A 17170-nucleotide genomic window follows, 5' to 3' on the forward strand; every position below is an offset into this window, starting at 1 on the left:
CACTCAATCAGTTTGCTCCCGTCTACCTTAGCTCACTGATCTCCTACTACAGGCCAGCCCACACACTTTACTCTTTTAGCACCAGCTCGCTAACTGTGCCTCTATCTCCTCTATTTTACCTCCACACCCTTTCCCACAACTTAATAATAATGACAATAATAATAACGGCATTTATTAAGCACTATGTGCAAAGCACTGTTCTAAGCGCTGGGGAGGTTACAGGGTGATCAGGTTGTCCCACGGAGGGCTCACAGTCTTAATCCCCATTTTACAGATGAGGGAACTGAGGCCCAGAGAAGTTAGGTGACTTGCCCAAAGTCACACAGCTGACAACTGGCGGAGTTGGGGTTTGAACTCATGACCTTTGATTCCAAAGCCCGTGCTCTTTCCACTGAGCCACGCTGCTTCCCACTGTCCTGGAACTCCCTCCCCAACCATATATGCCAGACCTCAACTTTTCCCACCATCAAAGTCTTATTAAAGTCACATTTCCTTTAAGAGGCCTTCTTCAATTAAGCCCTCTTTCCTGAGCTCCTTCTCTCTTCTGCTTTGCCTATGAAAAATAGCGTGGCTTAGTGGAAAGAACATGGGTTTGGGAGTCAGAGGACACAGTTAATCTCAGCTCTGCCACTTGTCTGCTGTGTGACCTTGAGCAAATTACTTAACTTCTCTTGGATTTATTTACCTCATCTGTAAAATGGGGATTAAGACGGTGAGCCCCATATGGGATGTGGACTGTGTCTAACTTGATTAGCGTATATCTATTATTAGCATACAGATGCAGCATGGCTTAGTGGAAAGAGCATGGGCTTGGCAGTCAGGGGACATGAGTTCTAATCCCAGCTCCACTGCTTGTCTGCTGTGTGACCTTGGGCAAGCCATTTAACTTCTCTGTGCCTCAGTTATCTCATTGGTAAAATGGGGATTAAGACTGTGAGCCCCATGTGGGACAACCTGATTACCCTGTAGGTATCCCAGCGATTAGAACAGTGCTTTGCATGTAGTAAGCACTTAACAAATATTATTATTATTATTATTATTATTATTATTATGCACTTGGATCTGTAACCTTTGAGCACTTGACAGTCACCCCAACTTGAGCCCTATGGCACTTATGTGCATAGCTGTAACTCATTTATTTATGCCAATGTCGGTCTCCCCATTTAGGCTCTAAGGTCCTTGTAGGCAGGTAATGTCTGTTGTACTGTACTTTCCCAAGTGCTTAGTACAGTGCTCCATACATAAGTCAGCACCCAATAAAAACCACTGATTGATTCACATCTGACAGACTACTTCTTTCTCTATCTTCAAAGTCTTTCTGAAAGCACATCTTCCCCAGGAGGCCTTCCCTGATTAACCTCTCAACTCCTCACCTTAAATTCCCCCAGCTGTTATTTCTGTACATTCATACCACTTGAGCACTTAGGTATTCAAACCCCTTTATTGCCCTTCTTTACTTCAAAATTCGCTCCTCTTTCTAGTGTTTTTCTCCCCTTCAAGATTGTAAACTCCTTGAAGGTAGAAATCATGTGTACAAATTATTTTGTGCTCTGGCAAGCCCTTAGTACAGTGTTTAGTACACACAGTAAGTGTTCCCCCTTTCTAAACTGTAACTCCTCTCTAGACTTGTTTCTTGTGGGCAGGGAACATGTCTACCAACTTTACCATATTGTACTCTCTCAAGCACATAGTACAGTGCTCTGCACACAATACACACTCAATAAATATCATTAATTAATTGATTGATCAATACAATTGATTGAATGACTGCTAATGGGGTTGTATAAGGAAGTCAGGAACATTCTGACAACTGCCTACCAGATTGGCATTGCATTTCATCCACTGGTCCCCACTAAAACTAATCTGGCTCTGAGTTGAGAACACAGATGAGATAAGACCTTTCACACACTGCTAAGCGGTAACTATACAGTAAATAATTTACTTACTAGCAGAGGTACCCAGTAATAATTTAATGACGGTGCTTCTTGTGTGAATAATGGTATTCTACGTGTGAAGAAGAAGAAGGCTAGGACACCTATAAAAAATGCAGAATACTGAACATTATTCATCCTGGGCAGACTTATTGCTTTCATAGAAAGCAGCTTTAGCATGCCTTCTAAAATGACTTTATTATTCTTAAATCCTGAGATGTCTAAGTGACTTACCCACACTGCCAGCGACAAGAATCTTCCCCAGGAATAACAAGAAGTCAGTAACTTTGTCCAGTACGGCAACTCTGAACAGCAGGAGACAGAAAGCATGACTCGTATTGGAATTTCATTTCTACTGGATGGAAATCAGGGGAGGACTGCTTGTGAAATCAGCTTCATGTTATTTATATGAAACTTGATTTGGCTAATAATATTTGCCAAGGGCCACACATGCTTATGCAGAGAACAGATTTTGCTTTGAGAATTCAGCTAATCTTTATAGCTAAAAAAAAAAAAGGATGGCTTAAGAGGGCCATTTGGACACGTTCTTGTTTCTCTGTTTATTCTGTAGCCTGCCTGTCCCTCCAAGATTGGCGATGTGTAGGCCCATCAAAAGCTGTCTGCTGTGTCAGTGTCTCTTTTTTTTTCATTTAGCCCTTCACAACCACTTTCTTTTTTTCTTAGTAGGGAGGGAGAAGGTGAATAGCTGCTGTCCTATGGAGGAGACAGGATGACTAAAGTGACAAACTCAGTTTTGTTCTCTCAAAATTGCCCTGCTTGTTCCCTTGATAGGAACTAGCACCTGGGACTGGGGCTGGGCCTGCCAACTACAATCCTCGGTTCCTGGAGGCTAGAGTGGCCAACTGCCCACCCCGGGGACCTGGAAGCCGACATGACAGGGAACAGTAGGGTAAAGTTTAAGTCAAAGGAAGGGCTAAATGGCACACTGGCCATCTGCCTGGATTCCAGATTGATGGTAAAGTCACTGGGGAAGTAGAAGGGGTGGAGTGTGGCGGAGAAAGGAGACTGACAAACGTTACTAGACTCTGAGAGCGGTCAGGTTGGTTGTCCTAGAGGAGCTGGCACAAAGGTCCAGGGAGGACATTCCTAGGCAAGGGGAAAGGGTGAAGTTTGAGTAAGAAAGGGACATAAATCGGCTTTAACATAAATCAAGTTGTTGAGGAAAATGAAGACAGTTACACAGATTGACCCATCGGTGTACTTTCTGTGGGTTACTAATACCCATTACTTAATGGAGTATCAATGATGGACTATAAATCAGACAGCAACACCAAGGCATTCAACAATATATGCCATGCACCATCCACAGAGAGCCCAATTAGGTGAAACAGCTTACCTCACGACATTCCTCATCAAGAGAAAAAAAGCATCCTTTGCTGAGGTGCAGAAGTTTTTACCATATATAGCAATCTGCAAGAAAAACCCAGGTCTAAAGTCAGACAAAATGCTACAAGGATAGCATAAACCAGTGAAGGGAAATAACTAAGTTCATTCTCATCTACCCAGATGCATCCTTTTTTATTTACCATCAGCACTCATTCCCACAGGGGCCCCCAAAACACATCCACTTTCGGGGTACAAAAAATGAAAATCCCCAAAAAAGGCAGACCTCCTCTCTCTGCCCTCCAGAAAAGTTATTTGGGAAATATTATGGAATTAGGCTAAATTTCATACACCTTCATTAGGAAATATCTGTCAAGATCCCTGAATCAAAACTCAAAATTTCACAGCACATTTTGCATTGCTCCCACACACAGACAGAAGGCCTAAGAACTATGCCACCCAATGCTGGAAATGTTAGTTTCGGTATGCACTTTGAGGTTGCCAATGGCATGTTTGTTCAACATCAATATAGGACTACGCACCATGATATAGGCATTTCTGTTTATAAACTTTATGAACCTTTCCAAACACCAGAAACAGCATTTGAGGCAGCACAGCAGGAACTTAGTGAAGGAATTCTGGGTACCTAAAGAAAGAAGAAAGATGAGTAGTTTCTGAATTGTTGACTGAAGTCTTAGAGCCAAATTGCTTATATGCCCAAAATTATTTAAAGAAAGCAAAACAAAATAAAAGAGAGCCAAACTACCCTCATATTCCACTTTGGGAAGCACACAGGTTGGCTTTACAGACAAAAAATGCCTCGTCATCTGGGTAATTATTATATTAATAGCAGAATCAAGGCTTTACAATTCCTGCAAATATCCACATTTAATTTTATTTGACTCCAACAGCATGGGTTCCTGAGAACGTTATAAAAAAAGCAGACTGAACCAGTATTTTGGGTGTTATTTTTTCTCAGAAAAAAGGGATAATTTCGGCATTTCCTAATAGTGAAAAGTGAGGCAAACAGGTTCAGTCACACATCAGAGTTTAAGCGGGATGTTGGAATTTTCTGACTCTAGGCCACTGCCTTATTTTCATGATATTTGTTAAGCACTTACTATGTGCCGGGCACTGTTCATTCATTCAATCATGTTTATTGAGTGCTTACTGTGTGCAGAGCATTGTATTAAATGCTTGGGAAGTACAAATCAGCAACATATAGAGACGGTCCCTACCCAACAATGGGCTAAGTGCTGGAGTAGATACAAGCTAATTAGGTTGGACACAGTCCATGCCCCTCATGGGACTCCCAGTTTTAATCCCCATTTTACAGATGAGGTAACAGGGGCACAGAAGAGTGAAGTGACTTGCCCAAGATCACACAGCAGACTTGCCCTGATTCATCCAGACACCAGTTTAGGATCTAAGCCTTGGCATCAGGATACTGGCATTCAATTCTAGTCAATCAATAGTATTTATTGTAGGCAGAGCACTGTATTATTCTGAGCCCCATGAGGGACAGGATCCATGTCTAATTTCCTCCTGTGTACTCTTTCATTCATTTATTCATTCATTCATTCATTCAGTTGTATTTATTGAGCACTTACTGTGTGCAGAGCATCGTACTAAGTGCTTGGAAAGTACAATTCAGCAAGAAAAAGAGACAATCTCCGCACTCAGTACAGTGCTCTGCACACAGTAAGTGCTTATAAATGCTGTTACTACTTCGAGGTGATTAGGAGAGTATGGTGGAGTTAGAAGACAGCACTTAGAACAGTATGTAGTATGTGCTTTACAGATACCATAAATAAGACACCCTCCCAGTCCTCAAGGAATTTATAATCCAGCAAAGAAGAAAAAAACTAAATAATAGCTCAATGGAAAGGCCATAGACCTCAAAATCAAGAGCTCCAAGTCCTAGTCTGGGCTCTGATACTTGTTCCTCTCTGTCAGACTGTGAACCCCATTTTCATTAATTAATTCATTCAATTGTATTTATTGAGCACTTACTGAGAGCAGAACACTATACTGAGTGCTTGGGAGAGTACAATGCAACAACAGTCACATTCTCTGCCCACAGCGAGCTCACACAGAGACTGTCAAACCTGACTAATTTGTATCTACCCAGTGTTTATTGTTATATTGTACTCTTCCAAGAGCTTAATACAGTACAGTTCTTTGCACACATTAAGTGTTCAATGAATACGATCGAATGAATGAATCAACAGCAGCGTGAGGCCTACATTCCTGCACTATCTCTACTTGGGTCTCCTTTTACATTCCAGAAGCACATTGCATCTCCACCATACAGTCTACCAGTCAACCAGCCTTCTCAAACTATCCCGACTGGATTACTGCATCAGTATCTTTTCTGACCTCCCATCCTCCTGTCTCTCCCCGCTTCAGTCTACACTTCACTCTGCTGCCCGGATTATCTTTCTACAGAAACGCTTTGGACATGTCACCCCCCTCCTCAAAAATCTCCAGTGGTTGCCTATCAACCTTTGCATGGAGCAAAAAACACCTCATATTGGCTTCAAATTTCTCCATCACCTTGCCCCCTCCTACTTCATCTCCCTTTTCTCCTTCTCCAGCCCAGCCCACACACTCCACTCCTCTGCCACTAATCTCCTCACTGGGCCTCGTTGTCACCTGTCCCGCTGTCAACACCTTCCCCACGTCCTATCCCTGCCCTCCCTCCTTACAGCAAACTATCTCACTTCCCCCCTTCAAAGCCCTATTGAGAGCTCACCTCCTCCAGGAGGCCCTCCCAGACTGAGCCCCCCCTTTTCCTCAGCTCCTCTTCCCCTCCCCATCGCCCCCCTTTTCCTCTGATCCTCTTTCCCTCCCCATAGCCCCTACTCCCTCCCTCTGCTCTACCCCCTTCCCTGCCCTGCAGCACTTGTGTATATTTATACACATGCTATTATTCAATTTATTTTATTAATGATGTGTATATATCTATAATTCTATTTATCTATTCTGATGCTATTGATGCCTGTCTCCTTGTTTTGTTTTGTTGCTGTCTCCCCCTTCTAGACTGTGAGCCCAATGTTGGGTAGGGGTTGTCTCTATCTGCTGCCAAATTGAACTTTCCAAGTGTTTAGTACAGTGCTCTGCACACAGTAAGCGCTCAGTAAATACGATTGATTGAATAAATGAATTGAATGAATGATTACAATTCTCTAGCCTGTAAACTCATTGTGGGCAGAGAACGTGTCTCCCAACTCTGTTGTATTGTCCTCGCCCAAGCACTTAGTTCAGTGCTCTGCACACAGTAAGCGCTTAATACCACTGACTAACATAGTGCTCAGTACATAGTTTTAGAAAATACACAATATATGATGTGAACCATCCGCAAAGAGCCAATTGGACCAAACACGAAAGATGAAAGATAGACATATGTATGAATATGTGTTTAAACAGTATATTATATAAATTCAATAAGTACAGAAGTGTTACAGATGGTTTTGAGAGCATAAGTGCTTAGGTAGATTTAGGGGGTAGTTAGGAGGATATGGCCTGGGGAGAGGAAAAATTAATCAGGGGAGGCTCCTGGAGGAGGTGGCATTTCAGAAAGGCTTTGAAGATGGGGTGCGTTTTAGAAGTTTCAGGCAGGAGGAAGAGCGTGAGCAAGGAATTGGAGGTTGGGGAAAGAAGTACAGTGAGTAGGTTAGTGGCAGAGGAGCAAAGAGTAAGCAAAGAGTACAAGCTGGGGTATAGTGGGAGATGAGAATGGATAGGAAGGAAGGAGAGACCTGACTGGGTGACACAGCCAATGGACAGGCGATTCTGCTTGATGAAGAGAGGAATGGGGAATTTTCGAAGGTTTCTGAGGAGTGAGGAGACATGCTGAATTATGTTTCAGTCAGTCAGTTATATTTACTGAGCACTTCCTGTGTGTACAGCACCATAATAGCGCTTGGGAGAGGACAATTTAACCATACAACGGACACATTTCCTGCTCACATTGAGCTTACAGTCTAGAGGGGGAGACAGACATTAATAATAATTGGAGCAGCGTGGCTCAGTGGAAAGAGCCCGGGCTTTGGAGTCAGAGGTCATGGGTTCAGATCCCGGCTCTGCACATTGTCAGCTGTGTGACGTTGGGCAAGCCACTTAACTCCTCTGTGCCTCAGTTACCTCATCTGTAAAATGGGGATAAAGACTGTGAGCCCCCCATGGGACAACCTGATCACCTTGTAACCTCCCCAGCTCTTAGAACAGTGCTTTCTATTGTTTTTTAATAAATAAAATAAATGACAGATATGTACTGAAGTGCTGGGGGGCTGGGGAAGGGGTGATGAATAAAGGGAGCGAGTCAGGTGACGTTGAAGGGAGTTGAAGAAAAGGAAAAGAGGGCTTAGTCAGGGAAGCCCACTTGGAAGACATGTACCGTCAATAAGGGTTTGAAGAGGGGAAGAGTAATTGTCTGTTGGATATGAGGAAGGAGGGCGTTCCAGACCAGAGGCCGGACGTGGATGAGAGGTCATTGGCAAGATAGACAAGATTATTTGCCGATTTGTACTTCCCAAGTGTTTAGTAAAGTGCTCTGCACACAAGTTAAGTGCTCAGTAAATACGATTGAATGAATGAATGAATGAATTAAGCTCTCTTCCTCCCTTCAAAGCCCTACTGAGAGCTCACCTCCTCCAGGAGGCCTTCCCAGACTGAGCCCCCTCCTTCTTCTCCCCCTCCCTATCCCCCCGCCCTACCTCCTTCCCTTACCCACAGCACCTGTATATTTGTACAGATTTATTACTCTATTTATTTTACTTGTACATATTTACAATTCTATTTATTTTGTTAATGATGTGCATCTAGCTTTACTTCTGTTTATTCCAATGACTTGACACCTGTCCACGTGTTTTGTTTTGTTGTCTGTCTCCCCCTTCTAGACTGTGAGCCCATATGTTGCCAACTTGAACTTCCCAAGCACTTAGTACTGTGCTCTGCACACTGTAAGCGCTCAATAAATACGATTGAATGAATGAATGAATACAATGAAAAGGTTAGTATTAGAGGAGCAAAGCGTGAGGGCTGGGCTGTAGTAGTAGAGCAGCGAGGTGAGGTATGAGGGGGCAAGCTGACAGTGTTTTGAAGCCAATGGTGAGGAGTTTCTGTCCGATGCGGAGGTAGATGGGCAACCACTGGAGGTTCTTGAGAAGTGGGGAAACCATGGCCCAAATGTTTTTGTAGAAAAATGATCTGGGCAGCAGTGTGAAGCAAACTATCTGGGCAGCAGAGTGAAGACCAGACTAGATGAAGACTAGATGAAGCAGCGTGGCTCAGTGGAAAGAGCCCGTGCTTTGGAGTCAGAGGTCAGGGGTTTTAATCCCGGCTCCGCCACATGTCTGCTGTGTGACCTTGGGCAAGTCACTTAACTTCTCTGGGCCTCAGTGACCTCATCTGTAAAATGGGGATTAAGACTGGGAGCCCCCCGTGGGACAACCTGATCCCGCTGTAACCTCCCCAGCGCTTAGAACAGTGCTTTGCACATAGTAAGCGCTTAATAAATGCCATTATTATTATTATTATTATTATTAGAGAAGCAGCATGGCTCAGTGGAAAGAGCACAGGTTTTGGAGTCAGGGGTCATGGGTTCACATTCCGGCTCCACCAACTGTCAGCTGTGTGACTTTGGGCAAGTCACAACTTCTCCGCGCCTCAGTTACCTCATCTGTAAAATGGGGATTAAAACTGTGAGCCTCCCGTGGGACAACCTGATCACCTTTAAACCTCTCCAGCACTTAGAACAGTGCTTTGCACATAGTAAGCGCTTAACAAATACCATTATTATTATTATTATTATTGTTATTATTATGAAGGGCAAGAGGGGAAGTCTGGAGGCATGGAGACCAGTAAGAGGCTGATGTAGAAGTCTAATTGGATGGCACGTGACAAGCACCTAGATCAAAGAGTTGGCCATTTGTATGGAGAGCTAAAGGTTCTGGGAAATGGGATCCCATCAGAAACCAACTTGATGTAAGTTGAGCAAGTCACATAATAATGATAATAATTATGGTATTTGTTAAATGCTTAATATGTGCCAGGCACTGTTCTAAGCGTTGGGGTGGATACAAGGAAATTGGACTGGACACAGCCCCTTTCCCATGTCGGGCTCACAGTCTCGATCCCCATTTTAAAGAAGAGGAAACTTGGGCACAGAGAAGTGAAGTGACTTGCCCGATATCACACAGCAGCAAGTGGCAGAGCTGGGCTTAGAACCCATGACCTTCTGACTCCCAAGCCCAGGCTGTAGCCACTACGCCATGCTGCTTCTATTGTTTATCCACCTGTGAAATGGGATTACAACTTCCACCCTCATGGAGCTTTATGAGAATAAATGACGTAATATTGATGAAGTACATTGAGATCCTTGGAAGTAATACACCATATAAATTAAATATCACACACACACACACACACACACACACACACACACACACACACACACACACACCCACCCCCCCCCCCGAAGGAAAAAGGAAAGAATGACTTACAGCAGAGAATGAACCCATTTCTAAATTGTGAAATTAAACTTAAGCTGCTTTTCAGTCTTTTGCTTCTTTACAAGAAAAGCAAGTAATCACCATTAAAGGGCATTAGGGTTGGAAGATAAAGGCTGACATCTTACCTTTAAGTTTATGGTCCAAGTACTCCAGGACAACTCTAATCATTTGAACGATTGCAAGAATTAAAGATCCAAATGCTAGGGAACCTGTATGATAGCTAGTAAAAGATATAATGAGATTAGGCAGCAAATGACTATTATTAACTGGAAAAAAATGGTTGACGGCTCTTTCTCCTCGACTACTCGCTATTTTACTGACTGACCAACGTCCGTGAAGAGGAACTACATGTACGTCTAACGTCCCCCTGGGAAGCAGGTATCGTTCAGACAGCTGATCTTACCGTATGGCTCGTCCAAATGAAGAAAAGAGTGGACACGGTGGCATGTCAACAGGCTTTTTAAAGGCCCAATAATAAGAGGCAAAGGCACCAGCAAGGGTACACTGACCCAATGCAATTGCGAAGTTCACCAGCCACAGAAAGACAAAGGCATTGCAGAGCTGGAAGATGAAAATGTATCTGTGATACAGGCTTTCTCCCCCGTAGAAAGCAAAAGTACACTGAGCTCCTGCACAGAGCTTCGTCACGTTTGTTGTATTAAAAGTCTGCACAGCAAGAGAGGGAGACAGAAAAAACACAGCCCATAGTTATTACCACTCCTCAACCTCCACTTCCTTATAATAACAATAATAATGTCGGTATTTGTTAAGCATTTACTATGTGCCAAGCACTGTTCTAAGTGCCGGGGTAAATACAAGGCAATTAGGTTGTTCCACACGGGGCTCACAGTCTTAATCCCCATTTTACAGATAAGGTAACTGAGGCACAGAGAAGTTAAGTGACTTGCCCAAAGTCACACAGCTGACAAGTGGTGGAGCTGGGATTAGGACCCACAACCTCTGACTCCCAAGGCCCTACTCTTTCGACTAAGCCACTCTGCTTCTCTAATTTCTCCTCCTCTTCCTTCTTCCTTCCATCCACCCGCTCCTTCCGTGTTGCCTCTGATGTTCCCCACTCTTCTGTGGTCATTTGATAAATTTCCAGAATCCACCGGCTTTCTCAGCATTCCCCTACCACTCTACATCGGCTCCACTTTTCCACTGTGCATTCGTTGTTTACCTATCTGTTGGCTTTGAGGTTGCTTGTGAATTACTTGTTTTGTGTGGGGATCAGGGCTATAACTGTCTAGCATTCTGGCCCTCACCTTCTGGAGTTCAAAATAACTCTCTGGGGTTCCGACTGGAATGAACCTGAGATGTCTGTTCTTACAGGATTTGAAAAGGAGTGTGTCCTACTGGAAAAAGCAGAAGATTGGGGGTTGGGAGACTTTTTTTCTAATCCCAGCTCCATCACTTTCTGCAGTGTGGCTTTGGGCACGTCAGTTAATTTCCCTATGCCTCAGCATTTCCTCACTTTAAAATGGAGAGTAAATACCTGTTTTCCACCTCCACCTTAGAGGTGAGCCTCATATGGGAAAGGGGCTATGTCTGACCTAATTATCTTGACTGTAAGCTCACTGTGGGCAGGGAAAGCATCTATCAACTCTGTCATATTGTACTTCTCCCAAGTGCTTAGTACAGTGTTCTGCACACACTAAGCACTCAAAAATGAACTGATCGATTGGTCTATCCCAGTGTTTAGCAATAATAATACTAATAATTGCGGTATTTGTTAAGCGCTTACTATGTGCCAGGAACATACTAAACTCTGGGGTGGATATGAACAAATCGGGTCGGACACAGTCCCTGTCCCACATGGGGCTCACATTCTTAATCCCTATTTTACAGATGAGGTAACTGAGGCACAGAGAAGTGAAGTGACTTGCCTAAGGCCACACAGTAGACAAGTGGTGGAGCCGGGATTAGAACTCAGGTCCTTTAGGACAATGCTTGGCACATAAATAAGCACTTGACATATACCACAATTATTATTATTTATTATTATCTGGATCCACTTTTGGAGAAGAAGGGCGAGAAGAGAGGACCTAGTTTACGTCTCGAAGCTTGGAGGATTCCTGAGGAAGCAGCTAAGGTTTATGAGCCCCTAACGTGGATTCGGCTGTCTTGGGGAATGGGAGACACTTCAATCTCAGGGAATTCAGGTTGGGAGGGTGAGAGTGAAGGTCCACAGCCTTGGGGCTTCAACTGGCATTTATGCTGTTTGTACCCAATGAATGTGCCCCCAAGGAGTGGTGGTTTGGCCTTGCCACGGGAACCACATTCTTTTTCCTGTCATCTGGCATTCACTGTAAGTGGTCAAGCCCACTTCAATCCTCTATAAAAGGTAGTTCAGGACAAACGTATGGCCAATCCCCGAATCTGTTTTTGTCATTCACTCTGCATTGTGTTACAAATTAAATCACCAAAGAAAATAACTATTTTAAGGTGGGGAACGCAGTTTTTACATTGTTTGAGTTCTCAGCTGGAGATGACTTTCAAGAGTGATTTGAGAGTAGAATTATGCCTGAAGAGCCACAAATAAACAGTAATAATAATAAACACAAATAATACAAATAAAGACAAATAATAATAATAAACAATCAACAAACCACAATTACTATGTTTCATGGCCCATTTGAGAAGAGAATATTCCCATGACCCACCTCAGGATTGCAGGTCAGATTTGCGTATTTGCACTGATTGGCCATGACCTTATATACAGGTTCTCCTGATGTAGCCAAGAAACTGAATGATGATTGCATTAAGGAGAAACTGGTTTGCAGAGAAACAAGCATCTAGCCTCCTAAAAAGCTGAAAGGCCCAGAGTTAGGGGAAAGGAAGTCCTCGGCACAGAAAATCAATGTGTTCAGGAGAGCAATTTTCTAGAGTTTCATATATTTCCACTCTTAGCCGCCACTGACACTGTGGACCACTCCCTTCTCCTGGAAACATTATCTATCCTTGGGTTCAATGACACTCCTCTCCTGGTTTTCGTTTTATCTCTTTGGCTCCTCATTTTTCTAAAAAAAATTTAGGCCATGTTTTCCTCACTTCTCAAGAACCTCCAGTGGTTGCCTTTCCTAATCTATATCCAACAAACTCCTTACCATTGGCTTTAAAGCACTCAATCACCTTCCCTCATCCTATCTTACCTCACTGATTTCCTCCTACGACCCAGCATGCTCACTTTACTCCGCTAAGGCCAACCTCCTCACTCTACCTTGATCTCAACTATTTCGCTACTGAACTTTGGCCGTGTCCTGCCTCTGGCCTGAAAATCTTTTCCCTTCATATCTGACGGACCACCACTCTCCCCACCTTCAAAGCCTTATTAATAATAATAATGATGGCATTTATTAAGCACTTACTATGTTTATTTATTAAGCACTGTTCTAAGCACTGGGGAGGTTACAGAGTGATCTGGTTGTCCCATGGGGTCTCACAGTCTTAATCCCCATTTTACAGATGAGGGAACTGAGGCTCAGAGAAGTTAAGTGACTTGCCCAAAGTCACACAGCTGACAATTGGCGGAGCCGGGACTCGAACCTATGATGTCTGACTCCAAAGCCTGTGCTCTTTCCACTGAGCCATGCTGCTTCTTTTATTAAAATTACATCCCCTCCAAGAGACCTTCCCTGACTAAGACCTCAATTCCTCTACTCCCTCTCCCTTCTGCACCACCCTTGCATTGATTTTGTACCCTTTATTCATCTCGCCCTCAGCACTTATGTACATATTTGTAATCTATTTTAATGTCTGTCTCCCGCTATCGACTATAAGCTCACTGTGGGCAGGGAACCTGTTTGTCAACTCTGTTGCACTGTCCTTTCCCAAGTGATTAATACTGTGTTCTGCACACACATACAGTAAGAACTCAGTAAATACCATTGAAAGATAGATGTGACCCTTTGAAACACAATTGCAGAGAACACACCACATTCCTTAACTTATGGTTGGACTGATACTCCGCCAATTTGCAATACCTCCAGATGTTGTTTGTGGTGAGAGTGAAGTGGGGCAGGTTGATCCTTCCCCAGGCTTTGAAATAAAATGCAGATAGACTACTGGTTTCAGCCAGTTCTTCTGGCCAAGTTCTGCCAACTCTGGAACACTGTACAGACACCCTCCCCGGTAGAGTTATGAGGTCTCATTTGGTTCTGGAACAGAGACCTGCAGAAGTGGCTGACACAAAAGGATACACCGCCGTCACTGCCCAGTAGGAGATGCAGATTGCAATGAGAATGAAAGTAATAATTGGATAGAATAACGCAGTCATGATGTATCCAATGGCCCTGAAACAAAACAAAAACAGGTGTGGAATTTAAAATGGTGCAAAATTAGCCCTACATTGTTATAATTGGTGGCTGAAACCTTTTATTCAAACAGTTCACCACACTATGGCCAGAAATATTATTCCTTTCTTTGGCAAACTGTTTCTTTTCATTCCTGAGGGCTTATACAAGAAGACTTCTTCCATTCCATGTTGGGCTGGCTGTCTGCTTTAAAGAGAGAAATCCCTGGCCAGCAGAAGTTCCCAACACTCCAAGTCAGGAGGACCACGTCAAAGATATGTTAGGTTTAATCACCCTTTAGTGAGAATTTTCCAGGGGTCTGCAGGTCTCCCACCCCCAAAGGCCCCATTCCTAACTCAAACCAACACACTTCTGTTCTCACCTCCAAACCTATCTCCAGTCTACACATCTACTAGAATTTAAGCTTCTCCATTAGAATGTAAGCTCCTTGTGGACAGGAAATATGTCTTGTGCTTCTGTTGTATCTTCACAGGTGCTTAATACATTGCCATTTGCTCCATCAAGCAAAAACTCCTCACTCTTGGCTTCAAGGCTCTCCATCACCTTGCCCCCACCACTTTACCTCCCTTCTCCAGCCCAGCCCGCACCCTCCGCTTCTCTACAGCTAACCTCCTCACTGCACCTCGTTCTCACCTGTTCCACCGTCGACCCCTGGTCCACGTCCTTCCCTGGCCTGGAATGCCCTCCCTCTACACATCCACCAAACTAGCTCCCTTCAAAGCCCTACTGAGAGCTCACCTCCTCCAGGAGGCCTTTCCATACTGAGCCCCCTTTTTCCTTTCCTCGACCCCATCCCCCCGACCCTACCTCCTTCCCCTCATCACAGCACTTGTATATATTTGTACAGATTTATCACTCTATTTATTTTACTTGTACATATTTACTATTCTATTTATTTTGTTAATGATGTGCATATAGCTATAATTCTATTTATTCTGACAGTTTTGACACCTGCCTACATGTTTTGTTTTGTTATCTGTCTCCCCCTTCTAGACTGTGAGCCCATTGTTGGGTAGGGACCATCTCTATATGTTGCCGACTTGTACTTCCCAAGCGCTTGGTATAGTGCTCTGCACACAGTAAGTGCTCAATAAATATGACTGAGTGAATGAATGAATTTACTCAGTAGGTGTTCAATAAATATTATTATTATCATTACTGCTACTACCACTACCATTACTTGTCAGGCTCATTTCTCTGAAGGGCTCCATCTGTCCTAACAGAGGCTCCCTTGCTTGTATTCACCCCAGTGCTTAGTACAGTGTCTGGCACATAGTGAGCACTTAATAAATACCACAATTATTTTATTCATAAGTCCAGTATAAGAACCCTGACCCTCAGGGTTTCCTGTCTACATTGCCCTCCCTTACTCCCATTGGTATATTCTTTCCCACTGCTTAGTACAGTGCTCGGCACATAGCGCTTAATCAATACTATTACTATAGTATTACTATTCCTATAGTATACTATTACTCAGGATAGATGACCCCTATTTATTTTCTCAGACTGTTACCATAAAGAATAAAGACCACATCCAGGCATTTATTCTACCGTTGGATAAGGGAGATATTTGACACTGAGACAGCAGCTCTTTTACAAAAAGTTCAAAGGATTTTGAACTATGACATTTTTATCTGGCAAAGTCTTCCAAGATGAGCACATAAGCTGATTCAGTATCTTGTCGCCTCATCCACTGTCTAACTGGTTTAAAGTACATTAGTTGCCAATCTAACAACAAAGGCCCAGAACTGGGGAAGAGGAAGGTGGGACATTCTGGTGAACCCACCTTCTACCCATCCCAGAGTGGCTTCTCTTTCCCCTTCCACCAACACCACCCTGCCTGGAGCTCCTCACCACCTCTTCTCTCTCCTCCAGAGGAATAATAACAATGATGGCATTTATTAAGCACTTACTATGTGCAAAGCACTGTTCTAAGTGCTAGAGAGGTTACAAGGTGATCAGGTTGTCCCACGGGGGGCTCACAGTCTTCACCCCCATTTTACAGATGAGGAAACTGAGGCGCAGAGAAGTTAAGTGACTTGCCCAAAGTCACACAGCTGACAATTGGCAGAGCCGAAATTTGAACCCATGACCCCTGACTCCAAAGCCCTTGCTCTTTCCATTGAGCCATGCTGCTTCTCTAATGGCAACCATGGCGCTGGGGATTATGGAGGATAATTTCCCAGATGAGTACGATCTCTCCAGGCGCCGGGACAGAGATGCCTTGGTTTTCCTCCCCCACCTCAGCTCTCCATCACCTTGCCCCCTCCTACCTCACCTCCCTTCTTGCCTTCTACAGCTCAGCCCACACACTCCGCTCCTCTGGTGCTAACCTCCTCGCTGGGCCTCGTTCTCGCTTGTCGTGCCATTGACCCCGGCCCACGTCCTACCTCTGGCCTCGAATGCTCTCCTTCCTTAAATCCAGCAAACTAGCACACTCCCCCTCTTCAAAGCCCTACTAAAAGCTCACTTCCTCCAGGAGGCTTTCCCAGACTAAGCCTCCCTTTCCTTTGCTGCCCCTCCTTTCCCCATCGCTCCCACTCCCTCCATCTTCTCTACCCCCTTCCTGCCCCACAGTACTTGTGCGTATATATGTACATATTTATAATTATATTAATGTTTCAAATTATGTGCATGTATCTATAATTCCATTTATTTATATTGATGCAATTATTTATGCATTATTTATATTGATGCAATTGATGCCTGTTTACTTGTTGTGATGTCTGTCTCCCACCTTCTAGACTGTGAGTCCATTGTTGGGCAGGGATTGTCTCTATTTGTATGGAGAAGCAGCGTGGCTCAGTGGAAAGAGCACGGGCTTTGGAGTCAGGGGTCATGGGTTCGAATCCCAGCTCTGCCAATTGCCAGCTGTGTGACTTTGGGCAAGTCACTTAACTTCTCTGTGCCTCAGTTACCTCATCTGTAAAATGGGGATGAAGACTGTGAGCCCCCCATGGGACAACCTGATTTCCTTGTAACCTCCCCAGCGCTTAGAACAGTGCTTTGCACATAGTAAGCGCTTAATAAATGCCATTATTATTATTATTATTATTATTATTATTTG

The 17170-nt window shown here is 43.9% G+C and overlaps 1 protein-coding gene across 3 annotated transcripts in view; it reads right to left on the bottom strand.

The window, feature by feature from the left end:
* The window catches only part of SLC44A5 (solute carrier family 44 member 5), a 408205-nt gene that overhangs the window by 19445 nt on the left and 371590 nt on the right, over positions 1-17170 (bottom strand). For all 3 annotated transcript variants that reach the window (XM_038744549.1, XM_038744548.1, XM_038744547.1), the window contains exons 13-20: positions 13990-14082; positions 12454-12535; positions 10194-10456; positions 9916-10010; positions 3818-3921; positions 3289-3362; positions 2166-2236; positions 1947-2035 (exon numbers count right to left, since the gene is read on the bottom strand). In XM_038744549.1, the coding sequence (XP_038600477.1) occupies positions 1947-2035; positions 2166-2236; positions 3289-3362; positions 3818-3921; positions 9916-10010; positions 10194-10456; positions 12454-12535; positions 13990-14082 (871 nt within the window). The remainder of the gene's footprint in view (positions 1-1946; positions 2036-2165; positions 2237-3288; positions 3363-3817; positions 3922-9915; positions 10011-10193; positions 10457-12453; positions 12536-13989; positions 14083-17170) is intronic.

Source organism: Tachyglossus aculeatus, chromosome 4, assembly GCF_015852505.1.
Source record: "Tachyglossus aculeatus isolate mTacAcu1 chromosome 4, mTacAcu1.pri, whole genome shotgun sequence".
Lineage (NCBI taxonomy): Eukaryota > Metazoa > Chordata > Mammalia > Monotremata > Tachyglossidae > Tachyglossus > Tachyglossus aculeatus.